This window comes from Phocoena phocoena, chromosome X (assembly GCF_963924675.1).
Source record: "Phocoena phocoena chromosome X, mPhoPho1.1, whole genome shotgun sequence".
NCBI lineage: Eukaryota > Metazoa > Chordata > Mammalia > Artiodactyla > Phocoenidae > Phocoena > Phocoena phocoena.
The window spans coordinates 8858007-8883166 of NC_089240.1; the positions used below are offsets into that span (position 1 = coordinate 8858007).

Sequence of the window (25160 nt, forward strand, 5' to 3'; positions counted from 1 at the left end):
ATAAGCAAACCCAAATCAAAATCTAATCCTGTAAATGCCTCAAGGTTACCGAATTGAAACCTAAGGACGACCAATCCCAAACAGCCAACTAAGCTTGAAGCTACATCCCATCGATAATTTCCTTACCTTGGTTATGCCTTTTCTCTATAAAAGTTCCCCCCCTACCCAGTTCCGGTCAGCAGGCCACTCCTAACCACTTCCGGTTTGGTGCTGCCCAATTCTGATTTTTGTTCAAACTCTTGAGAATTTTTAATATGCCTGTTTATCTTTTAATAGTTCTGATGTCAGAACAGGGAACCAAAGGAGCCCCCAGGAGCACTGAGCAAACAAGCAGAGGTACCTGTGAAGCCCCTTGACCGGCTGCCTGCTCGCTGCCTCGGGAGGTGGGCGAGTTCGTCTCGGAGGCTGGATCCCAGCTCCGGCTTTTACGTTATGAGCTTTCAGACTTCGAGCCTTTCTTTCTCCAGAGTGGGTCCAGAAACTGGCCAGAATCAGACTTGTTCCGACTTAGCAACCGAACCGAGTCCAGGGACAAACTGTGTCCAACTTACAAAGGGGACGAGGACCAGGACGACTTAGAAAACGGACCAGGTCCGATGACAAACTCGATCCGTCCGACTTTGAAACTGGCCCCGGTGCAGAACAAAGTGGTTCCGACTTAGAAACCGAAATGGGTCTGGGGACGGACTGGGTCCAACTGAGAAACCGGACCCGGTCCAGGACAGACTGGGTTTGACCTAGAAACCGGACTGAGTCCAGTATGAGGCCTCAGGTGAATAGAACTTTGTTTTAAGGTTAACCTTACCAAAGATAATCCCGAATTACAGTGGCCACAGTGGAGAACTTTTAACCACCTGAGATAACCTTATCCCCTTACGAGGTACCCTAGAGGAAAGGGGTCTCAGCCAGGCACTCGCTATGAAGGGTAGAGGGAAAGTTATTCTTCCTCCTCTACAGTTTCTAGTGACCAGGATGGGACCCACTGGGACACCCCACTCACTCCGAATCCTGCAGACGGCATCCTGGGAAAACTGGCAGAAGCCTGGCAAAAGGGTAAGAATTCTTACCAAGGTCAGCTCTCCAAAATCTGTGGAGCCTGGTCGAGAGAGGAAGGGAAAATTTCACCTTGTCCCTTCCTTTCCAAATTTACATTGGCTGGAAAACACATTGGTTATGGAGCCTTTCCCTCCCAGGGAGAGCTGGGAGATATAAATGTTTTACCTGGTCTTCTCTAGGATGCCCAGAGGCATCTCATGAAATACAAACTCCAGGGAAGTCATTCTTATCGGGAAAAAAGAAGTGGCAGCAGCAGCTATTTGGACATTGAGTGAATGAAAAATCTTAACACTTTTATCCACTAGTATTAGTAAAATCTTTAACCATCTGAGCAGGTAAACTTAACTTATTCTATCTGCCAGAAACACAATTTGAACACAACCATTCTTTTATAAACTAGTGAATTTTGCATTATTGTATGTATCTCATGCCTAAAAAATTTAAACAAAACCTAAAAGACCTCTGCATCTGTCTGTATGTTTATGTATGTAGGTGATAAATATGTGATATTCTTCTACCTTTGGGTGGTATAGCCAAAATTAATTTGTAAAGAGCTCTATTTAATAGGCTGAAAAAACAAACATTTATATAAATCAAGTGTATACTAAGAAATGTACAGACCAACCCAAGTGTTTTTCAAGTTCACGTGATCTAGCATAATCTTTGGTGAATGAAAGCTAGTTTAAGTCTGTTGGTTTAATTGAAACAGGCATGTCTTTAGAGTGATCAGTATTACGTAGAATATTTTTATTCTACCAAGGTTAACTAAAGTCAAATACGCTCATGCAATCTCTGTTACATAATTTGTCAGCAAGAATGGTAACTTAAGATGATGGCTGGCTGTTCAATGTCTCATGAAATTTTCAGGAGTAATCTAAACAATTGTTAAGAACAAGTACATTAAGGAGATGTAAGATAAAAATTTATAAGTGTACTTTTCAGCAATAATCATGCCTTATGGTATATTTGCTTAAGAATAGTTTCCAAACTCTTTTTTGGTAACTTAAAACCTTAGAGTTGGATGAGATAAGTTAAATGAAGGCTAGTCATTGAACATCTAGATCATTTCCAAGTAAGATAAAATACTGCAACATTAATTACTGAACATAGATTTATCCACTTTTGGCTTTCTTTGGCAGAGGATCTGAAGATATTTGGTTCTATCAGTAAGCATATTTTGTGCCACATTGAAAAATTACTAAGAGGAAGAATATACTTCTAGAAACTGTGAAAAGTATTTATAAATTTGCCAATCCACAGAATGCTAGTGTAACAAACAGTCCGCGCTGATTACTTCTTAGTTTTCACTAGGAATAAAGGATTCTGAAAGGTCAAGAATTCTAATAAATATATGTAATTAAAGCCAGTTAGCAATAAGAAAGGTGAGAGGAAAGAACTGTGTATCTGTAAACTGAACTGGATCCTGAGTTCTTCTAGTTTCCTCAAATATCTGGCTCCAACTCTCCAAACTAATGTTTCCAATCTTCTCCCACTCTTCTGATGTCGAATCCCGAAGAATATGACTGCCCTTGAACCTCCTTGGAAGGGACGATACCAGGTCCTTCTCACTACCCAGATCACAGACAAATTTCAGGGAATTGAACCTGGGTACACATGCCCCAATTAAAAAGGGCTTCTCCAGAATCTTGGAACTGCACGCCAGCTGGAGATGTAAAATTAAAAGTAACTAGGGCGCTTCCCCGGTGGCGCAGTGGTCGAGAGTCCGCCTGCCGATGCAGGGGACCCGGGTTCGTGCCCCCGGTCCGGGAAGATCCCACAGGCCGCGGAGCGGCTGGGCCCGTGAGCCATGACCGCTGAGCCTGCGCGTCCGGAGCCTGTGCTCCGCAGTGAGAGAGGCCACAACAGTAAGAGAGGCCCGCGTACCGCAAAAAAAAAAAAAAAGCATTGCAACCTTTGTAAAGTCTCGGAGGCTGGATCCCAGCTCCGGCTTTTACGTTATGAGCTTTCAGACTCATAACTACTCCTTTGTATCAGAATATTCCTTAACCACAAAACACACTGTTACAATGTAGGTCTGCATATCACCCAAGACAAAAATAACAAAAAAGTATCTACTTGCAAGGTCAAACTTAGGCCATAGGCTGTTACAACTCATCAATGGGCTGTTCCAGGGATTCATTTAAAGTTTCTTTCTAACATTAAAGAGCGATTCCAGTGGCAACTGTATCATATATGGTCATTAGGTTTACCCTTCATTCACAAAGCCTATTTAACCCTGAATTCATGTGAAGCACTTCTTCAAAGTCACCAGCGCTTACGTCTTTATGTCCAGGTTAAAAAAGAAAATGCATTCTCAGTGGGAGGGCCATTTCACCAATAACACCAAAATGAGCAGTTAAGATCATGCTAGGTGCCAGTAACTTAACTCTCTACCACTGCACAAGAGGTGTGATCAGGGCAGTTGGGTTGCACCAGGATTTATTATACCGCATAACAGGCAGCCTGGAGTTAGGCAGCGCGGTTGGTTAATTTCAGCGAGCCAGAGACGCAACAACGTATCAAAGACCCAGGCAAGCGTCCCGCCCTAGCATTTTACACTTATCCTCAGAGGACCGAGGATGGCTGGCTGCAGCACTTAACCGACATTCCCACGCAGACAATAAAGACCAGTAAGAAAGAGGAGCGCTTATATCACATCCAGCCCCTTCTGGGCGGAGAGAGGGGGATCTTTCCTTCCAGATGTGCTCGCCCCCGCTCTTTTCGCTCACCATGAAAACTTCTCTCAGTGGCCGGGACTATATCACATGTCTATGCCTGAAAGGTTAAGTAAAGTCAAATACGCTTTTGCAATCTCTGTTACATAATTTGTCAGCAAGAATGGTAACTTAAGATGATGGCTGGCTGTTCAATGTCTCATGAAATTTTCAGGAGTAATCTAAACAATTGTTAAGAACAAGTAAATTAAGGAGATGTAAGATAAAAATTTATAAGTGTACTTTTCAGCAATAATCATGCCTTATGGTATATTTGCTTAAGAATAGTTTCCAAACTCTTTTTGGTAACTTAAAACCTTAACGTTGGATGAGATAAGTTAAATGAAGGCTAGTCATTGAACATCTAGATCATTTCCAAGTAAGATAAAATACTGCAACATTAATTACTGAACATAGATTTATCCACTTTTGGCTTTCTTTGGCAGAGGATCTGAAGATATTTGGTTCTATCAGTAAGCATATTTTGTGCCACATTGAAAAATTACCAAGAGGAAGAATATACTTCTAGAAACTGTGAAAAGTATAAATATGCCAATCCACAGAATGCTAGTGTAACAAACAGTCTGCGCTGATTACTTCTTAGTTTTCACTAGGAATAAAGGATTCTGAAAGGTCAAGAATTCTAATAAATATATGTAATTAAAGCCAGTTAGCAATAAGAAAGGTGAGAGGAAAGAACTGTGTATCTGTAAACTGAACTGGATCCTGAGTTCTTCTAGTTTCCTCAAATATCTGGCTCCAACTCTCCAAACTAATGTTTCCAATCTTCTCCCACTCTTCTGATGTCGAATCCCGAAGAATATGACTGCCCTTGAACCTCCTTGGAAGGGACGATACCAGGTCCTTCTCACTACCCAGATCACAGACAAATTTCAGGGAATTGAACCTGGGTACACATGCCCCAATTAAAAAGGGCTTCTCCAGAATCTTGGAACTGCACGCCAGCTGGAGATGTAAAATTTAAAGTAACTAGGGGGCTTCCCCGGTGGCGCAGTGGTCGAGAGTCCGCCTGCCGATGCAGGACACCCGGGTTCGTGCCCCCGGTCCGGGAAGATCCCACAGGCCGCGGAGCGGCTGGGCCCGTGAGCCATGGCCGCTGAGCCTGCGCGTCCGGAGCCTGTGCTCCGCAGTGAGAGAGGCCACGACAGTGAGAGGCCCGCGTACCGCAAAAAAAAAAAAAAAAAACTAGGGAGGTTCCTCCCCAGAAGCAGTTGGCATCTTGAAGTAAACAACTCTGCCAAGATCACAGATCAAGATCTTCATCCCCAATATGAAATCTTTATTCCTTTTGCTTTCTTGCTACTTGTGTTTTCTGTCTGTTAACGCATGGAAAGACAATGCTCCTTAACTCTGACCACTATCGCTACATCTGCTGCTAAGTCCATAACTATACAACAGAAGTCCTGAGACTTTCTTGCTAAGGTGGTTTAGATAAAAGAAGTGCTTCAGATTACTTGTTGGCTTATCAAGGAGGAGTCTGTACCACAGCAAATACTTCTGCTGTATCCGGTTCAACACCTCTGGTATTGTAGCAAATAGGAAGTTAACAAACAAGCCACTTGTCTAAAACGGGCTGATGCCCCTTCATGTACATTCTTTGACTGATTTGATACCAACTGGTTTGATCCATGGGGCCCTGGTTAAGGAGGATACTTCAGTCTCTCTGTATTATCTTCCTAATAGTCCTCACTGTAGAGCCCCTGGTGTGCTATGTTCTCTCAATGGTCTTAAATGCATGGTCACAGCCATCAGCAGTACATCAGATGGTCTCACTGCACTTAGAGAAACAGAAACAAGATGAATAACGAGATAAACAGCAAAAACAATTCTTCCACGGATCTGACATCAAAACCTATGTGAGTTTCACAATGAGACAAGAACAATTTTACTCTTTTGGTGACCAAGAGTGGCTCTAATACCAAAGTTTTGTTCAATCTCTCCCATATGAGAGGATGACCAAAAGAGAACAAGGGCTTCCGTGGTGGCGCAGTGGTTGGGAGTCCGCCTGCCGATGCAGGGGACCTGGGTTCGTGCCCCGGTCCGGGAAGATCCCACATGCCGCGGAGCAGCTGGGCCCGTGAGCCATGGCCGCTGAGCCTGCGCGTCCGGAGCCTGTGCTCCGCAACGGAAGAAGCCACAGCAGTGAGAGGCCCGCGTATCGGAAAAAAAAAAAGGGGGGGGGCGGATAACAGTCTAATTAATTAAACAAAGAGGCCATTAGACCGAGGTGGCTCTAATGCCTTGGCAGCCTAGGTAAGCAAACCAAAATCTAAGCCTGTAAGTTTCTCAAGGTTATGAAATCAAAATGCTAAGGACAACCAATCACAAACAGCCAACTGGTCTTTATGCTGTAGCCAATCAACACTTGCCTCACATCTGCCTTTTCTCTGTGAAAGCCTCTCCCTGAGCTACTCACAATGTGGCACTCCTAACCACATCTGGTTGGGTGCTGCCAGATTCCAATAGATTTCTGCTCAAATAAACTCTTAAAATGTTTAATATCTTCAGTTTGTTTAACAAGAGCACTTCCACTCGGGAGCTTTTTCTGACACTCTCCCTCCTCCTAGGGAGATGTAAGCACTTGTGTCTGTTCTCTTCCGGGCCAGCTTTATCAGAGCACTCATGAGGCTTGCACTTGCTTGCATGCTCTGCCCCTCCTGAAATGTGTCCTCTTTGATGCCAGGGGTAATATCTGTATCCTACTTTATGTGTCTAGCATCCAGCACACAGGAGGCTCAATAAATATTTGTTGAATGAATCGGGGACAAGGAGAAATGGTCAAGAAATGCCTAATGTTAATAGCAAGCCCTTACCCAGCACTTATGCCAAGTACTACACGAAGGCATATACACTAAATAGACTGATTTATTCCTAAAACAACACTGAGGTAGAAGCCACTATTATCTTCACTTTAAATGTAAGAAAACTGCATCACAGAGAGGCTAATCACTTGTCCAAGGTTACACATGAACTAGGAAGTGACAAGTATGGGACTGGATCCCAGAGCCCACCATGTTCTTTACCTTTACCCACAAGAGGAAAAGATGCTCTACCCGCATTAGACACGGAGACCTCTCTGGTGGGTCCTAATCTGGATGAGGGCTGCAACGGGTGTTCCCATTGGCGGGATTCGTAGCTTTTAGGATACTGAAGGCTTTTGCATTCTTGGACTTTTTAGGGGGACGGGGAAAAAGACATTGCTCAAGGACATAAGGGGTAGAAATGGAGAGAAATAAAAGAAAGCAGCCAAAGTTTTGCTGTGAAAGCCTAGAATCTGGAGAGGAAATCTCCATTCACCAGCAAGAAAAATAAAAACATTAATCCTTGAGTTATGGCTTAACCATGACATGCAATTGCTTGTGCCCCAGAGCTCCCCCTGCCATTTACGGGGAACACCATCGTCAAAATCTCGTCCCTGATAAACCACAACCTGAAGAGGAATCATGACTCTAGTTCTGGCTTCTCCACTGTATCCCAGACACAGGTCTTCTGTGGCTTCCCCCAATCTGTCCCTCCTCTGATAGCCCTTATTCTGGCCAATGGACCTAGCACTCACCCAACTGGTTATGCCAGAAAATCTGGAAGTCTTCCAAGATTCCTCCTTCACTTTCCACCTTCACATTCAATTGATCTCTGAGTTTTGTGGATTCTATTTCATAAATCCATAATCTATCCAATCAATCTTCACTGTATGCTAAGAGTGTGCAATGACGAACTGGATGAGACTCCCTCCAGCCCTGCCTTCCCAAGCTTCAAGGAGCTGAGCATCTTAAAGAGGACATTTTGCAAATGAACAGCCCTCCTACTGCAGAGTAGTAAATGCAAGAAATAGATAAATAGAGGGCTGGTGGGGTGGGGGAAATCCCAGAGGGGTGTATCATCATCTAGGGAAGCCTGAGGGGTTTTCTCTTGGCTGTGTCCAAAGTGAAGTCTGAAGGATGTATGTGTACCAGGAACCCAGTGAAGGCGGAGGCAAGTGCAAATTTCTGGAGTGAAGAACAGAGCCCAGAGTGTGGAGGACTGGCAATTCACTACCACCCCAGAGCCTCAAAGCTGGTCTCCAGTTGGGGCTTAATTCAGCAACTACATTGCCTAAAGACTTTCCATTCCTCAAAAGAAAACAAACCCAGCACCATCTTTCCTGTCTGTAGAGGTTTGCCCTTCAAGAAGCGTCTCCCAGCATTTGTCATTCGTCCTGAGCATCCCCTCAGGTACCTGCTAGTACAACACCTCTCACCTGTAGGGAGTTTTCGGTGTACAGTATTGGAGAAGACAGACCTTGAGGGAGCATCTCTGCGAGTTCTGGGGGTTGGAAAACCATGGAACGACCTGGTAAGGACCCATCAGCCTCGCCGCCCACGGCTCACCCGCTCTCACTGGGAGCCTCCAGGCCTGCCACCTGCTTGTCCTGGCCCCGATATGTCCCAGTGCTTTATTCACTCTTCCACCACCCTTCGCCCCCCGCCCAAGGCCACTGCCCATCTAGACCCGACCCCAGCCCGACGTCCTCCCCGCGTGGCCACCGCGCTCTGCTTAGGTGGAGGATGCGGCGCGGCCAGGGAGCTCCCCGGAAGGCAGCCGCCGGCCGGCTTCCCCACAGCCAGTGCCCACCCCAGACGGGCTCTCTCCTAGCGTCTCCCGTCCCCGGACCGGAGAGCGGGTGTCCGGCGCGAATACCCCGTGGGCCCCGCTTCGGCCGCCTTTCCCAGGAGGGCGCGAGGGGCCGACCGCTCTGCGGGCGGACCTGGGCCGCGGGCTCCCCACTCGCAGCCCGGCGGGGACTCGCAGGGGCGCGCTCGATCGGGAGCGCGCGCGCCCGGCTGCTCCGAGGTCCGGCAGTGGCGCGAGGCGGGCAGAGGCGGAGCCGAGGGCGGGCCGGTCGCAGCCTCCGCCAGTCCCCGCTCCTTCCCCACCATCCCAGCAGAAGCGCGCCACCTCCCCGCCCCCACTCCCCTCCCCCACCGCGCGCGCTCCTCCCGCCCCGGAGCCTCGCCCTCCGCCACGATGAGCAAATGAGCGCGAGCGAGGGCATGAAATTTAAATTCCACTCAGGGGAGAAAGTGCTGTGCTTCGAGCCTGACCCCACCAAGGCGCGAGTGCTGTACGATGCCAAGGTGCCGCCGCGGAGGGACAGGGAGGAGGCGCGGGACGGGAACCCCGGGATGGGAGGCGAATGCGGATGCGGGTGTGGACGGCGCCGCGGAGCGGGGGAAGTGGCGGGGCCCGGGTGCTCCCTGCTCGCGGCTCCTCGGCCTGCGCGGCGCCACACGGGCGACAGGGGGCGCTCTCAGAACACCGCGCTGGGGAGTCTGGGCCCGGGCGCTTCCGCTTCCGCTTCCGTCCGGTGCCTGGGGTGTACTGGCGCCCTCGGAATACGGTGTGCGAAGTCTTAGGCCGGGGAGCTGGCAGCGGGGTCCGCCTGTCCAGGAGGTCGCTGGCACACAGCTTCTGCCTTGCGTTTAGCCCCTCATTCTGTGCGATCTAGTGCCGCGTGGGCTCCCAGTCGTGTCTAGGCTCGCCCCCTCCCGTAGCCCGCGATCCCCACCCCGAGGGCAAGGTTGCCCGGCTGTCATAGTCCTTCGGGGTCTTGCAGCATTTAGGTTTTCAATATCCGTGTCGCGCCCCGTGCCTGTCCGCCTAAGTCTCCGGGGCTCGGGGGTCGTTGAGCCACATCTGCAGCAACTAAGGTCTGAACGGCCAGAGGGAGTTGGCCTCGCACTCCGGGAGTTGGGGGCTAGCCCCGGCCCCCAGGTGTGTCTGGGAGGTGCTGCCCTTTGGGGGATTGCCCAAGCCTTCCGGGCTCTACATTTTACTTTCGGACTTTACCCCCGCTGCCCCCGTCTCAGTTTTCTGTTTGCTGTGCTTCCTCCCTCCCCGCCTTGAGTCTCCCCAAGGGTGTGACACGCCCCATCATTTGCCCCAGGCGTTTTCCAGGGGACACCGTTGGGAGGGATGGCGTTAAGCTGCGAGCCGAACTGGACCTGGACGCAGCGGAGCCCAGGAGACTACAACTCCCAAAGGTCTCTCGGCTGCAGCTCGCTTGTCTAGCCTGGACCCTTTTTAGTTAGTGACAGTTCGGCCGGCCAGTGGTTTCGGAAGCTGCACCCGTTCTCACACTCAGAGACCAATCGGGGTGGTTGGAGGGATGCTTCCTATTTTGAGGCATCCACTCAGGAAAAAAAATGGAATTGAAAGGAAAAATGTTTCAGTCCAGCTCTCTGTCTAAAAAAGGAGAGAATGCTTTCTTTTCTTTTACGAAAAGGTCTATGATTTAGTTTTTCTGATTCAGCTTCTAATATTCTCTATGCTCTATCGTTTGTGGACGATATTTCCTGGTTTCAGATTGTCGATGTTATTGTTGGGAAAGACGAAAAAGGCAGAAAGATCCCAGAATATCTGATCCATTTTAATGGTTGGAACAGAAGGTGAGTGTACTTGTTAAACCGGCCTGAAAATTGATCACCTCTGCACAGGAACATTGCAAACTTCTTTGTTAAGTTCTAGAGACACTCCTAGGAAAGTTTCATTTCCTGTTTTTGCTTTTTTAAAAAAATCAAACCTTGCCTACTCTGAAGAATGATTATTTCTAAGTCGATTATATTTGGATTCTCTATGGGTAATTTTGGAAACCCCAGTTGCTTCTGTGTCTGAATGAGTTCCGTTTTCAGTTTATTTACATCTTTTTTGTGATTTTAAAATATTTAAATAGTTTTCTAAAATGTACGTAATTCTGAGACACATCTGTTCCTGTGAGGTGCTTTTAACATTTGTTTCATAGCAAACTAAAATAATGAATTTTACATTCTTTTCCTTTTTTGTTTGATTAGCTGGGATAGATGGGCAGCTGAAGATCATGTCCTTCGTGACACCGATGAAAATCGGAGATTACAGCGTAAATTGGCAAGGAAAGCTGTAGCTCGCCTGTAAGAATACAAAGAGCCTATAAATGTTACTCAGTGTGTTTTCTTTTAGTGTTTAGAATTTTTATGGAATAAAAGTTTTTAAATCTGGTAAACATGGTTTCTTAAGTAATTTTACATTTTTAAAGTGTGTTAGCGAATAGTGTTTCTATTGTATTCGAAATAACTGCTGTGCTTTCAGAGAAGTTATTGTGTAGTATTCTGAAGTGGAGATTACCAGTTCTGTTTTAAAGTTTAATTATATCTTAGGTACTTAAGAATTACTGTTATTGTGTTTTGGTTTTTTCCTCAAGACCAATATCAGTCATCGTCAGCATTTCAGTTGTGTTTGTTTCAGGAGAAGCACAGGAAGAAAGAGGAAGCGCTGCAGGTTGCCTGGTGTGGACTCTGTCTTAAAAAGCCTCCCTGCTGAAGAAAAAGATGAAAATGTTGAAAACTGTGAGTGGCTTGACTCATTTTCTCTGGTTAAAAGGAGTTTTACCTAGTTCTTTTATACCGCAGGATTGAAGGGGAAGATTCATTCGAATTACAGACAGGGAAACATTTTAAGCTCATTACATAAAACATCTGCCCCTTTTGTTGGTAACAATTAAAGTAGCAGTCAATAAGTTTCTAATTAGACTTCATCAGTCTTGCACATGACCACTGCCTTCTCAGCCAGTGTCTTTATATGGACCCCTCAGAGGTGCATTCTCATGTTTTCTTCTTGGTACATTGCTCCACTTATGAATGCGCCAGGGAACCATAGGATCCTAGGTGACTGAACACTTGCAGATCATTTACCTGTGTGGTTTTTGCATTCCCTTGAAATTGGTGTTATATTTTTTCAAAATAAATTTCTATTCTGAAAGGTACAGTAATTGTGTTCAGCGTTTAAAATTTATGCAGGATAGGGCTTCCATGCATAAATGGTTGAGAGTCCACCTGCCGACGCAGGGGACACGGGTTCGTGCCCCGGTCCGGGAAGATCCCACATGCCGCGGATCGGCTGGGCCCGTGAGCCATGGCCGCTGAGTCTGCGCGTCCGGAGCCTGGGCTCCACAACGGGAGAGGCCACAACAGTGAGAGGCCCGCGTACCACAAAAAACGAAAAACAAACAAACAAACAAAAAAATTTATGCAGGATAGTAGTTTATTATTACCAGCAGTAGGACATGCATGCCACCTTAAAGAATTGTAAACATAAGGGTTAGGGAAGTGTATAATGCAGGTTTGCCTGGTGTTTTTTGTTTTACCTAGCAATAAGCAGTTCCTCTGATGACAGTAGTGAAGAAAAGGATGAAGAAATAAGTGAAGAAAGTGATATTGAAGAAAAGACTGAAGTGGTATAAAGTTTTTATTGTAAAAACTCTTTGTCTTTGGCATATATTTTAGTGGTAAATTTCTAGTTATGAAATGTTTTTTTTAACCAAATATTGTAAAATTGTACTTCATATATAAGGGAAAATAGCCCTTAACCCTTACTTATAGTTACTGTAAGAACCTCTCCATGGCTCTTCATACCCATAAAGGGTTTTCACAAATCATAGTTACCTCTTTCTTTCCAGTGAAAGTGTGAACTTTTTATAATGCCGATTAAGTATCAGAGTTTGGCATATTCTGTTTGCCTGTCTACAAAGTTAACATGAATCCCACTGGTAAAGTTAAGTTGGGAAGAAGCAAAATAATCATTTGCAGTGTGGTTAGTGGCCTAAAACAAGTTAACTTTTGGCTTTTAATATACTTTTCATTAGAACACTTGGCATCATTACTGGTGTAAATGTCGAAGATTAACTGGGTTTGTTTCATTGTAGGCTGTCCTTATGTTAGTCCTTCTTTGGATATAGACTCTCTGTTTTAGGTAGCTAAAAATGGAATTGTGATATTGCAGAAGGAAGAATCAGAGCTGCATGCAAAAAAGGAAATGGAAGAAAGAACAATAACTATAGAAATCCCTGAAGTTCTGAAGAAGAAGCTTGAGGACGATTGTTACTATATCAACAGGAGGAAACGGGTATACAGGGATAACATATAAAACATGGATCTGTAATAGAGCTTTCATTTAGCTGTATTTTGCAATCTTAAAAAGTTGAGAACCTTGGAGGAATGAAATTCATATTTTAAGTTTTGTACTGAGTCGGGTTTTAAACTTCTCTGACAGTACTGTTCTGCTGATGAAAGTATGCAGTCTTTTCCAGCCCTGGCTGCCCATTAGAATCTTCTAGGGAGCTTCGCAAAGTCCTGATGCCTGGGCTTCAACCAAGAGGTCAAGGTGAAATTGATTCTTGGTGTTGGGGGTGGCAGCTGAGGATAACTTAGAGGCTCCGCAGGTGGTTCTAATGGATCACTAAGCTGAGAATCACTGCTTGCATTTATTTTAAAAATTATTACTGTAATCTACATGGGGATATGATCAGTAGAAGAAAAACGTCAAAGAGCTTCAAAGCACATTTGCTTAAAAAATTATCTTCAAACACAATTGGCTTTATTTTTGAGCTTCAAAGATGATGTAGAGGGCTTCCCTGGTGGCGCAGTGGTTGAGAGTCCGCCTGCCGATGCAGAGGACACGGGGTCGTGCCCTGGTCCGGGAGGATCCCACATGCCGTGGAGTGGCTGGGCCCGTGAGCCATGGCCGCTGAGCCTGCGTGTCCGGAGCCTGTGCTCCGCAACGGGAGAGGCCACAGCAGTGAGAGGCCCGCGTACCGCAAAAAAAAAAAAAAAAAAAAATGATGTAGACAAGACCACTGTTTCTTGGAATATATGGTTTATACAATGGGATGTATACATCAGATGTTTATATTTTTGTTAACAGTTAGTGAAACTTCCGTGCCAGACCAACATCATAACTATTTTGGAATCATACGTGAAGCATTTTGCTATCAATGCAGCCTTTTCAGCCAATGAGAGGCCTCGCCACCATCACGCTATACCACATGCCAACATGAATGTGCATTATATCCCAGCAGAAAAGAAGTAAGTAGGGGAGGGATGGTTGGCGTTTCATGGTTCGCTTCGGGTATTAGAGAAGTGACTTCCATTTAGAACAAGTAACATGTCTCTGTTTCAGTTATTATGAATTCATTTACTATAGCACTTGATGATTCACGTAATAACCAGTTTAATTTCAAAATATTGTCCCTTTTTCGGAATGTTCAGTAACTCCTTAGGTATGTGGTGTGGATCCATTGAGTATATGCACTGCCTCAACACCTGGAGTTTTTTTCAATGATGTAATTTAGGGAGATAACTCTTTTTCTTCCTTGAGAAGAACCAGAATGGGGGATAAGAATTTTATCGAGGCTTGTTTACAAACAGGTCTTTATCCTAGTCTGAGTAATTGTCCTCATAGCTTGCCTTGGGCACATGAGCCAGCAGGAGTGGAATCAGACACGTAGATTGTTTACCTTTAAACAGGTGTGTTAGTTCGTCAGGACGGCCCCCTTCTGCAGCACAGACTGCTTGGGCTCCTTGTGTGGCACTGGGCATATTCATTTGTGTTCAGTGTGGTAAGGTAAAATTACTTACTGCACTTTCTATTGTAGATCTGTGTTCCCATTTAATTCTTTATTATTAGCGTCTACAGGCTAACTTTATTTTTTACACACATAGGTATAGTATATAGCATTTAAAACTCTTCCTTCTTAAAATGTGCAATTTCATTGTGACATTTTGGAAAGTTCTTTTATTGCATCTCTAATCTCTTTAATCCTCGCAGCGTTGACCTTTGTAAGGAGATGGTGGATGGATTAAGAATAACCTTTGATTACACTCTCCCATTGGTTTTGCTTTATCCATATGAACAAGTTCAGTATAAAAAGGTGACTTCGTCCAAATTTTTTCTTCCGATTAAGGAAAGTACCACAAACACTAATAGGTGAGTTAACTTGCAGTTCAACCATCAGATATCATCAATGAAATAGCTAAATCTGTTTTTGAAGATTTCCATTGGATGCTATGGGGCCAACACGTTTGGAGGAGGGAGTAAATTGCAAAGCGCCCATACTGGTGGTTTTCTTTTTTCCTGGGTAAGCTAAGTCGTAATTCACTTGCAAATGGCTCTAAAAGGTTTTACCAAGTGAAGATTTCAGTGTAGAGAAGTTGGCTCTTGTGTAGCCATCCCGTGCTTTCCAAAGACAGTGGGGTGGAGAGAGCACGGCCTGAGAAAGGTAGATGTGGGTTTGATTTTGGCTCCCTCGCGTATAGGTTGTGTGGCTTGGGGAGGTGTCTTCTGAGCCTCTTGCTTTTGCCTCTGTACAATGGAAAGAACATTTGCTTCTGTAGGTAGTTATTAAATGAGGACGTTCATAAAGGGCTGGCCACCTTTGCCCTTCAGGTAAGGTTAGTTTCCTTCCCGGTCTGCTGTGTCACCACTTTCTTCCCTCAGTGACCAAGCATTTCCAAATATATTTTCTTTGGCGGGGTTGAAAGTCCCCCAGCCTGAGTCTATGCCTACATCTGTGTAAGCTACTCCCCTCTCCCCCGAGGCCTGTCTCCCTGAGAGTGGTCTGTTCTCATGATTTCCACTCATCCATCTCTTGCCTGTTTACCATCTGCCTTTGTCTCCCACCTCCCTCTGCTCCCAAGGGGCACTGACAGCCTACCACTTGGTGTGCCATGTGTCGGCCACCTTTCCTCCCACCCCGTCCCTTTCCTTCCCGGGTCCTGTCTCCTGGTTGTCTGCCTCATGACCATCTCTTCTCAGCCTGCCTTCCTTCCCCATTGGTTCCACCCCATTTGAGAGGCCTGTGTGACTCCCTGGGGACCTGTGTTGATGTCCCCATGCCCTCCTCCAAACCTCGAGGTTCCCAGTGTCTGGGGTGGACCGTGTGTTGCCACAAAATTTGGCCGATGTTTGTGGTGTTTCTAATCTTACCAGTAGTTGCACTGTGATGAGATAATGTGGTATTATTCTCTCCACCAGGGTTTCTCAACCTTGGCTCTACTGATGTTTTGAACTGTATCATCTTTTGTGGTGGGACTGTCCTGTGCACTGTAGGATGTTGGGCAGCATCCCTGGGCTCCACCCATTAGATCCCAATGGCACTTTCCCAGTTGTGACAATCAAAACTATCTCCAGAAGGTGTCAGTGTCCCCTGGCAGAGTGGAATCACTCCCAGTTGAGAACCACTGATCTAAAACAAGTATAAAAGGGCATCACAATCTTTAATGCCAGTGTGCCTTGAGGAATTATTTAAAGGGTTAAAATGATTTAATAGGTTTAGTTACTTTTGAAGAAAATATTCGTTTTGGCACATCTGGAAGTGAAAGTTTCTAAGCCTCCTGGAGCGGAGTGGAGGGTGTGTTTACTGTGTGAAAGAAGACGTTGAAGAACCCCTCCAGGTTTTACAGAGATTCTGTGGGCCAGGCACGTGTGACGTTCTCCCGTGTCTTCTGCAGGAACCCAGAGGAGCTCTCTCCAAGCCCACCTTTGTTGAATCCATCCACACCACAGTCCGCAGAGAGTCAGCCAACCACAGGCGAGCCAGCCACCCCCAAAAGGCGCAAAGCCGAGCCGGAAGCCTTGCAGTCTCTGAGGCGGTCCACACGCCACTCCGCTAATTGCGACCGGCTGTCGGAGAGCAGCGCCTCGCCTCAGCCCAAGCGCCGGCAGCAGGACGCGTCTGCCAGCATGCCCAAGCTGTTCCTGCACCTGGAAAAGAGTAGGTCCACTCCCCGTGCAGGAAGGCTCCGCCGGGGAGAGCGATGTTGCACTTCGTGCTCCTGAAACGACTGCAGCCGGCAGGAGGTGCTGGGGGAGAACAGGACGAGCACAGGGTCACATCCAGATTCGCCTGCTCAGCTCTGGGAATTTGACTCGGGAGTTCGGCCCGCCTGAGGCTCATGAGGCATTGTCCCTAACCTACCCTCAGCTATAGCTAGGAGAAGGGAGCTCCCCATGCCTTCAGCTCCGCAGCGTGGATCCTTGGCGCTGACCGGTTAGAGCTGGCCCGCAAGTCTGGTAGCAGCCCCTCCCCTCAGCCCTAATCTGCCGTACTGGGCAACCGCTAGTTACTTCCTGTCCCTATGGATTTGCCTCTGCTGGGCGTGTGTTCATACCAGTAGAATCGTACTATATGTGGCCTTCTGTCTGCGGCTTCTTTCACTTAACATAATGTTTTCAAGGTTCATCACATAGCATATCTCAGTACTTGATTCCTTTGCTTTGCTTTTTTCCGCCAAATAATGTTCCAGGTACTGTCTTTAATAGGGAAGTCTTATTGTTAAAGATTAATAACGTCTCTGCTGCTTGTAAAGGTCTTCCAGCAATCTTTAATTCCGTAACTGTGTGATTTACAAGTGAATAATTGACATCTTTTCCTTTTGAAGAGACACCCGTTCATAGCAGATCATCCTCACCCGTTCCTCTGACCCCTAGCAAGGAAGGGAGTGCGGTGTTTGCTGGCTTTGAAGGCAGAAGAACTAATGAAATAAATGAGGTAAAGAGTTAGTGCCTGCTGTTCATCCCCAGTGAGTCCTTCCTTCTGTGGTTTCTTAAATCCTGCAGGAGGAAGTTGGGTTTTCTTAGAAGAAGCATTATGTTACTCTTGCTGCGGATAGTAACAGAATTGTTCATGATTGTAACGTATTTGTGGTTTCTAAAATGAGACAATGGTTAGGACTCCAGCCCTACACTTAACATTCATCTTTTATTTCAAATAAGTACAAGTATTGAAGTGTGAGGATTTTCATTTTATGGAACAGTTATCAGCACATCTTTTCTGCAAAAGGCCAGAGAGTAAATATTTTAAACCTTGTGGGCCACACAGTTGCTGTTGAGACTACCCACCTCCAAAGCATCCACAGGCACTCTGTAAATGAATGAGTGTGCTGTGGTCCAATGAAACTTTATTTATGGATGCTGAAATTTGAATATCAGATAATTTTTGCATGTTATGAAATATTCCACTTTGGGCATTTTCTCAATCATTTAAAAATAAGAAACCCATCCTCGGGACTTCCCTGGTGGCGCAGTGGTTAAGAATCCACCTGCCAATGCAGGGGACACGGGTTCGAGCCCTGGGCCGGGAAGATCCCACATGCCGCGGAGCCACTAAGCCCGTGCGCCACAACTACTGAGCCTGCGCTCTAGAGCTCGTGAGCCACAACTACTGAGCCTGCGTGCTGCAACTACTGAAGCCTGCGTGCCTAGAGCCCACGCTCTGCAACAAGAGAAGCCACAATGAGAAGCCCGCGCACTGCAACAGAAGAGCAGCCCCCGCTTGCCGCAACTAGAGAAAGCCCGTGCGCAGCAACGAAGACCCAACGCGGAGAAAAATAAATAAAATAAATGAAATAAATAAATATTTTTAAAAAACCATCCTCAACAGTAGTATTATCATCATCCCTTTGAGGGCATGCTATATGCCCGCATTGTGCCAGGCGCTTGACCTAAATTACCTCGAGTTCTCGAGAATAGTCTCACCACCAGAGTTCCATTTTATGGATGGGAAAACTTCAATTTAAAACTATTTTTAAGGCCAGTTAACTGTGGTAGGTAGTGAGTGTTTCAGGAGTTCAGGAGGTGTCTTAGCCCACTCGGGTGTTCTGTGAATCTCACCTAGGAAGTGGGATTTTTCTTGTTTCTGTGCATAGGGAAGGATGGCTTTACTAGAAAGAATATTTGATGACAGGGGTCGGCAAACTTTTCTTATACAGGGTCAGATTGTAAATATCTTCAGGGTTGTGCACCAGCGTGAAAGCGGTACGGAAAGTTCACAAATGAATGAGTGTGCAGTGTCCCTCCAAAATGCATTCACGCACGCTAGTAATTGAATTTCATGACTTTCATATGTCGTGAAGTATTATTCATTTGATTTTTAAAAAACCATTAAAAACGTAACCGTGGGGCTTCCCTGGTGGCGCAGTGGTTGGGAGTTCGCCTGCCGATGCAGGGGACGTGGGTTCGTGCCCCCGTCCGGGAGGATCCCACATGCCGCGGGGGCGGCTGGGCCCGCAGGCCATGGCCGCTGGGCCTGCGCGTCCGGAGCCTGTGCTCCGCAGCGGGAGAGGCCACAGCAGTGAGAGGCCCGCGTACTGCAAAAACAAAAACGAAAACAAAAACGTAACCGTTCTTAGCACATGGGGGTTGGATTTGGCCCAAGGGCTGTAAGTTGGCCGACCCCTGCTAGAAAACTCAATTTGTGTTACAGTGATGTTGAGGGAAGATTTAGGAAATTCCTAGTGCAAGCAGTCCCTGATTTTCCATTTTTCAGACAAGAGGGGCCTGCAAGTGTTATTATTTATGGGGAATCATGTTTCTTCTAGAAGACATCTGAATATTGAGGCATGGCCATTCCCTATCTGGTCACTGGTGCAAGGCCGCCATCTAGTGGTTATAGGTAGAGCTGTAAGCTCTAGTGAAAAAGAATTTCTAGTCAATGGTTGGAGTTGGGCAGACTCTCAATGATTCGTGAGACCTTAGTGCATTCCCCCTCCGTAAGTGCCTATACTGGAGTATGTTTTCCCCAGGGCTCTGCATCCTGACCACCTGAGACTCACTCTCCCAATGACGTTCACTGCCCCACCACATGCGGAGGGTCTGGACTCACATTCCTGCTTGAGATCACAGGTGGTTCCCGTGCACACCCCAGTTAAGAATCCTCCACTAGAAACCTGTTATTTTCCCCCATAATGCATCTTTGATAAATAGGAGATGATTCACTGCTCTGAGATGCAAAATTGAGTGAGGTAGACTGGCTTGCTAACTAACCAGATGAGCTGCTTTTGCACACGTGCACTTCATGCCTCCAGTGATCTCAGACTCCCCTATGTTCACTTTGAGTATCATTGTCGAAAACAGTTCCCGAGCTTCAGCTGTGTGCACCACGGGGTTAGGTGCTGGGGATAGTGTAAAGGTGCTGAAACTTACTCCTACCCTGAACCTTGTACAGCACAGAAGGGTGGGGTCAGTGAGGCAAGGGCTGAAGCCCAGACATTCTGCATGGAGTCTTATGGAACCGTGGTGGTACTTGTTAACTTCTACAATTTCATTTGATTAAATTGACTACATCATCAGCCTTTCTCGGGTCGTTTTGGCATCCTTCTGCTTGGTCTTGTAGAGGGTTTCCTTTGACGCTACTATTTCCAGATTAAACTTGACAGATCTCAAAAAGCAAAACAGCAACTCAGGAGAAGCGTTCTATAATTTGCTGAAGTATTTCTGTGGAAGCTCATCAGAGAGTTTTGAAATTCAACTCTTACTTTAACAAAAGTCCCAAATCCACCCACAGTTCTGAAATTCAAAGCGAAGGAAAAGAAATCAGTTACCAGGGTTGAAATCTATTTTCACTTGATTCAATGGATGAAATTAGGTTCCAAAGTGAATCTAACATAGCAGAAAATTAGACAACCTTGAAACAATGGTAACATCATTACTCAAAACATCTTTGGATCACTTTATTGCTTCACTGTCTAATACAGCAGAATTTTCAGTAAAGGAAAAGGGGCAAAATGACCAAAACAGTTAGAGCTAATTTACAGGTAGTAGCTATTGAAAATTAGAAAATATCTCCCTAATCTAATTTTAAGTCTTTCTTCCTCATTTTATTTATTTTTATAAGTTTGTGTTATTTGATATAGTGGCATATTTTTTTTAATTTATTTTATTTATTTATTTTTGGCAGCATTGGGTCTTCGTTGCTGCACGCGGGCTTTCTCTAGTTGCAGCGAGCAGGGGCTACTCTTCGTTGCGGTGCATGGGCTTCTCATTGTGGTGGCTTCTCTTGTTGCAGAGCATGGACTCTAGGCGCGCGGGCTTCAGTAGTTGTGGCACGTGGGCTCAGTAGTTGTGGCTCGTGGGCTCTAGAGCACAGGCTCAGTAGTTGTGGCACACGGGCTTAGTTGCTCCGTGGCATGTGGGATCTTCCTGGACCAGGGCTCGAACCCGTGTCCCCTGCATTGGCAGGTGGATTCTTCACCACTGCGCCACCAGGGAAGCCCGAGTGGCATATTTTTTTCATCGTCATACAATTTGTCATAATTTTTAGGTGGTTAGAAGTGTCTCCATGTTGCCAAGGAAGGTGGGATGGCTTCAGAACCTCCACATTGGTTTCTTGTCATTGTTTTGTTCCACATTTGGTTTCCTCCCATTTTCTGGTCCAGCTGTGAGGCAGCTCCAGAGGTGCCAGAGGGATGGGAAGCTTGGGTGTGAAAATGTGACACTTGATGGGTGATGTCTTTCTGCTGGCCTGAGAATGTCAATGTGTATGTGTTTCTGCCGGGATTCCAAATGTTCAGATCTGTTGGTACTGGAGTGTTAAGATATAACAACAAAGCATTCAATCTGCTTTTCCCAGGTCCTCTCCTGGAAACTTGTACCCGACAGTTACCCGCCAGGTGACCAGCCACCTCCACCCTCTTACATTTATGGGGCGCAACACTTGCTGCGATTGTTCGGTAAGAAATCCTGGTCCCTGCTTTCTTCTTGCCCTTTTTATTTTCTTTTTTGATTTTAACACTTATAAGCTTATGTACATCTTGTGGTAATTTTGGCGTCTAAGAAAAATCATTAAATGTTGATCTCAAAAAAAAACACCGAAAGAATCTTAAATTTCATAAAAATTGTGTTTGTAATGTTTGTACTACTACTCTGTTTTTGTGTTCAGTAAGAGTTTTGGTGTTGCTCGGCAACGTAGATGTTAATTTCAATTCAAATAAAGACACATGGGGCGCCAGAGGATCCCTGAGTGTGTCCTACTCATCGCCAGATTCTGCCGATTGATTGTAAATGGTTTTGCTTTTATTTTTAATGCAGTGAAACTTCCAGAAATCCTTGGAAAGATGTCCTTTTCTGAGAAGAATCTGAAGGCTTTACTGAAGCACTTTGATCTCTTTCTGAGGTATTGTTATTAGTTTGTCAAAACTTACTCTGCCACCTTATATATGACTTTTCTGAACTTGTCTTCAGCAGATGTGGAAGCTAGCTCTGTGGTATTTTAAATGGTAGCAGTATTACCCAAGTATGGTTGGTTCTAACAGTAATTGTAACATGGGGGTTTGGGGCTATTTTTTTCATAGTTTATCTGGTTTCTAAGTGAAGGGTATTCAATGTACGGAGGTAAAATTTTTTGGTGTCACTAGAAGAATCCAGTTGGATAACCATGTGAATAGAAAATTAATTTTCTAAAGAAGTGATTGATAATAATTTAATTCTATGTATTTTATTCAGGAGTACCCTAAGTATGTGACTTTTCTTTGTTGCATGTATATAAACTAACTTAAATTTACAGGTCTGATTTTGGTGTCTGTTTTGGAGTTAAGATAAATGTGCTGATAGTTTGTGAGTTCGGAGAAAGGTATTGTTTCCTTCACCTGGCAGAGCCAGTCATTTTATTAGGGTCAGATCATTTGTCCCGAGGCTCTCTCCCCTCCCCTGCATCTGGGACTGTGGACCCCAGGCTCCGTTATGCCTGTGGCCCAACTCTCCCACCCAGATGTCTATTGACCAGTTCCTCTTGGCGTTCAAGGCTGGTTGTCACTCTGCCTCACCCAGCTTATCACATCACCCTGACCTGTTTCTTGATTCTCTTTAAGGGGGTACCTTTTCCTTGTATTTAGTCCCCAACCTGCAAGAGCTAATCAAGTAGGATTTTCCAGAGTGGAGACCACTCCAGCCAGAGAAATGGGTCTTGGAGTTTTTTTAAGATATTTGTGTGGGTATTTTGAATAAAGTATCCAATAAGTGGAATTAGACTTTATAACATTTTATTAGAAACAAGTTTCAAAAACGCTCTCTTCCCCTCCAGCCTCCCCCTCAAAAAAAGCCACAGCTCTGTTTGGCTTCAACCTTTCGTTAAGCTGAAATCAAATAATGCCAAAATGAGACAGCTGCAAGTTAGCATAGGAGAGGCTGCTGATTTTGAGTTATGCGCAATACGAAATAGAAATTAGGGTTTTAGAAGGTAACTTAGAAAGATTTACAAATAAATATAGTACGGTTGACCCTTGAACAACATGGGTTTGAACTGCACAGATCGACTTATATGCGGATTTTTAAAAATAGTAAATACTATGTAGTACTACATGATCCATGTGGTTGGTTGAGTCTAGGAATTTGGAAGAACAGTGGATATGGAGGGCCCAACTGTAAATTATACAGGGATTTTCAACTGTGTAGAGGGTCAGCGCCCCTAACCCACACATTGTTCAAGGGTCAGCTGTAATGGGTTTTGAAAATGTATCCAAAGACGTTAACGAGAGAAACAATGGATCAGTAATTGCTGTAGGAAGGGTACACTCAAAGAAGACAGAGTTATCTCTCAAATGAATTTTGATTTGGTTTTTACTAAAGAAGGTATTGCAGAGGTTTATCCTTATCTTTTTAGGAATTTGGACAGGTGGGAAGAGTCAGGGGAAACAAACAAGGGGCTAATTACTTAGCTTACTAGCTAATGTGGCCCGTGTGAGAATGTTTTAGCCATTCATGGTGAAATATTTGATACTTCAGAGTCAAGGTAGTACCTCTGTGTTGCAGATTCTTGAGTGGCTACATTTTAACATCCATCCATAGTCAGGCATAAGTCAGTGCTGCTTACCTATTTTGGTGGAACTGCAGCACCTTTTGGCACGGCAAATTGGGCCACAAAATGCTCTTCACTAATTAAACCATTCAGTTTTGATTTAACTTAGGCCATGTAAGTACTGTGAATTTCTCAGGTGACATTTATTGAGTTTATAATTGATTTTTTATAGTTTTTTTTTGTTGTTGTTGTTGTTGTTGTTTGCGGTACGCGGGCCTCTCACTGTTGTGGCCTCTCCCGTTGTGGAGCACAGGCTCCGGACGCACAGGCCCAGCGGCTACGGCTCACAGGGCCAGCCACTCCGCGGCACGTGGGATCTTCCCGGACCGGGGCACGAACCCGTGTCCCCTGCATCAGCAGGCGGACTCTCAACCACTGCGCCACCAGGGAAGCCCCTCTAGTTTGTTTTTAAAAGAGGAAAATGTGGGACTTCTGTGGTCAAGTGGCTAAGACTCCATGCTCCCAATGCCGGGGGCCCGGGTTCCATCCTTGGTCAGGGAACCGCATGCCACAACTAAAGATCCTGCGAGCCTCAACTAAGACCTGGCATAGCCAAATATAAATAAGTAAATAAAGAAATGAGGAAAATGTAGAAATAGTCACGAGGCCTTTTTGCACAGAAGTGATTATATAATCAAGACTGCCACCTAGTGGAGTTTAGGTTCTATTTCTGTTTGTACACTTGATAGTGAAAGGATTCCAATGAAATAGTCATTAACGTCGAAGCTGGATATGTGCAATGAAAGTAACCAGTATATAGACATCAAGATTATATTCATTATTTTTTTTCTATCTCATACAGAAAAGAGTGAAATGTTAGAGTGGTTGGAAGTTAAAATTTTGCTTCTTGGTATTTGGCCTTTGTTGTGGTGATCATAGGGGCTATTTGTTTTCTTTTTCCAGGTTTTTAGCGGAATACCATGATGACTTTTTCCCAGAGTCTGCCTATGTTGCTGCCTGTGAGGCGCACTACAGCACGAAGAACCCCAGGGCGATTTATTAAGGTTTTGATGGTTCTGGAAGAACAGCTTCTCTATCTAGCTTTGCACTCTCCGTTCCCGATAAAGAACTAGGGAGTTGGTGGGCCTTCCTTACAGGCAGAGCGAATGCGACACTTGCCTTGGGGGTGTGTGGCAGAGGCGGGCCCATTTGTTTGAGTTGCTTACCTACCGTAGTTATTTCTGTTAAGGATTACTTCCTAGGTACCTGAACGGCCTCCAACATGTGACCCTTGCCACAGTACGTCATCTGTGACGGCGGGCAAAGAGCAGCTGCGTTCACAATGAATTGTTTACGAAAGTGTGCGTAGGTTGGGCTGCTTCAGTAGATGGAGTTACTTGTTAGCAATAACCACATTTTTTAGTTATTTGTTAGCATTAAACAAAATTGTTTTGCAAACCGTTTTCATTCCTGTGATAAGGCTGAGCAACAAAACATTAGTTTTGCTTGGAAACCAAAAAGTAGTCCCAGAATATTTTAGAGGGGGTTGATATTGATGGCAAAAGAAAATTTGCAGCTATACATTTGCTTGTTACAGTTCCTTTTCTAGAAAACCTTATTTTTGGTGATCTAAATAAAGCATTGCCTGAATGTTTGAGATTTTATAGCTACACTTGGTTGTGTAATGTTATGTTCCCTTTCTGTAGGATGTTATTTTGGGTGATCTCAAATAAATCAACTTGTTGGAAAGAACCAAGAGAGAGTTTTCACTCTGGTCTTGTCCTCTTTCTTCATTGTAGAAAAACAGCAAGGTAACTTTGATTCATAACTTTTTTGTGTTTTATTTTGTTTTCCCTTTGTGACTTTTTTATTAAGGACTTTTGTTTTCCTTTCCTTCTTTGATTTCGCCTGACTAGAAGGTGGTCACTGGAAGTTGGGATAGCTCCTTGCTGGTTTGGGGCCAACATATTTATCCTATTCCAACATTACCAGCTGATGGTCTCTGAAGTCAT

At 45.1% G+C, this 25160-nt stretch overlaps 1 protein-coding gene across 3 annotated transcripts; it reads left to right on the forward strand.

The window, feature by feature from the left end:
* Positions 1 to 8765: 8765 nt before the first annotated feature.
* Positions 8766 to 24907, forward strand: MSL3 (MSL complex subunit 3). Of its 3 annotated transcripts, XM_065900092.1 has the most exons (13): positions 8766 to 8905; positions 10134 to 10216; positions 10619 to 10714; positions 11049 to 11149; positions 11951 to 12036; positions 12582 to 12704; positions 13503 to 13663; positions 14406 to 14564; positions 16088 to 16350; positions 17018 to 17127; positions 20986 to 21085; positions 21444 to 21528; positions 24112 to 24907. In XM_065900092.1, exons 1-13 carry the CDS (start codon positions 8804 to 8806, stop codon positions 24209 to 24211), a joined length of 1569 nt encoding a protein of 522 aa, XP_065756164.1. In that variant the 5' UTR covers positions 8766 to 8803; the 3' UTR covers positions 24212 to 24907. The 3 variants fall into 3 exon arrangements, with proteins under 3 accessions (XP_065756164.1, XP_065756166.1, XP_065756165.1); XM_065900094.1 differs by lacking the exons at positions 8766 to 8905; positions 10619 to 10714 and having other exon boundaries at positions 9956 to 10216; positions 24112 to 24883; XM_065900093.1 differs by lacking the exons at positions 8766 to 8905; positions 10134 to 10216; positions 10619 to 10714; positions 11951 to 12036 and having other exon boundaries at positions 11132 to 11149; positions 24112 to 24211.
* Positions 24908 to 25160: the final 253 nt, after the last annotated feature.

Coding starts and splice junctions, on each gene's coding strand:
- MSL3 (XM_065900092.1), top strand. CDS start 8,804: ATGAGCGCGAGCGAGGGCATGAAATTTAAATTCCACTCAGGGGAGAAA. Junction 11,150..11,950: donor AGATGAAAATGTTGAAAACT/GTGAGTGGCTTG, acceptor TGTTTTACCTAG/CAATAAGCAGTTCCTCTGAT. Junction 12,705..13,502: donor ATATCAACAGGAGGAAACGG/GTATACAGGGAT, acceptor TTTTGTTAACAG/TTAGTGAAACTTCCGTGCCA.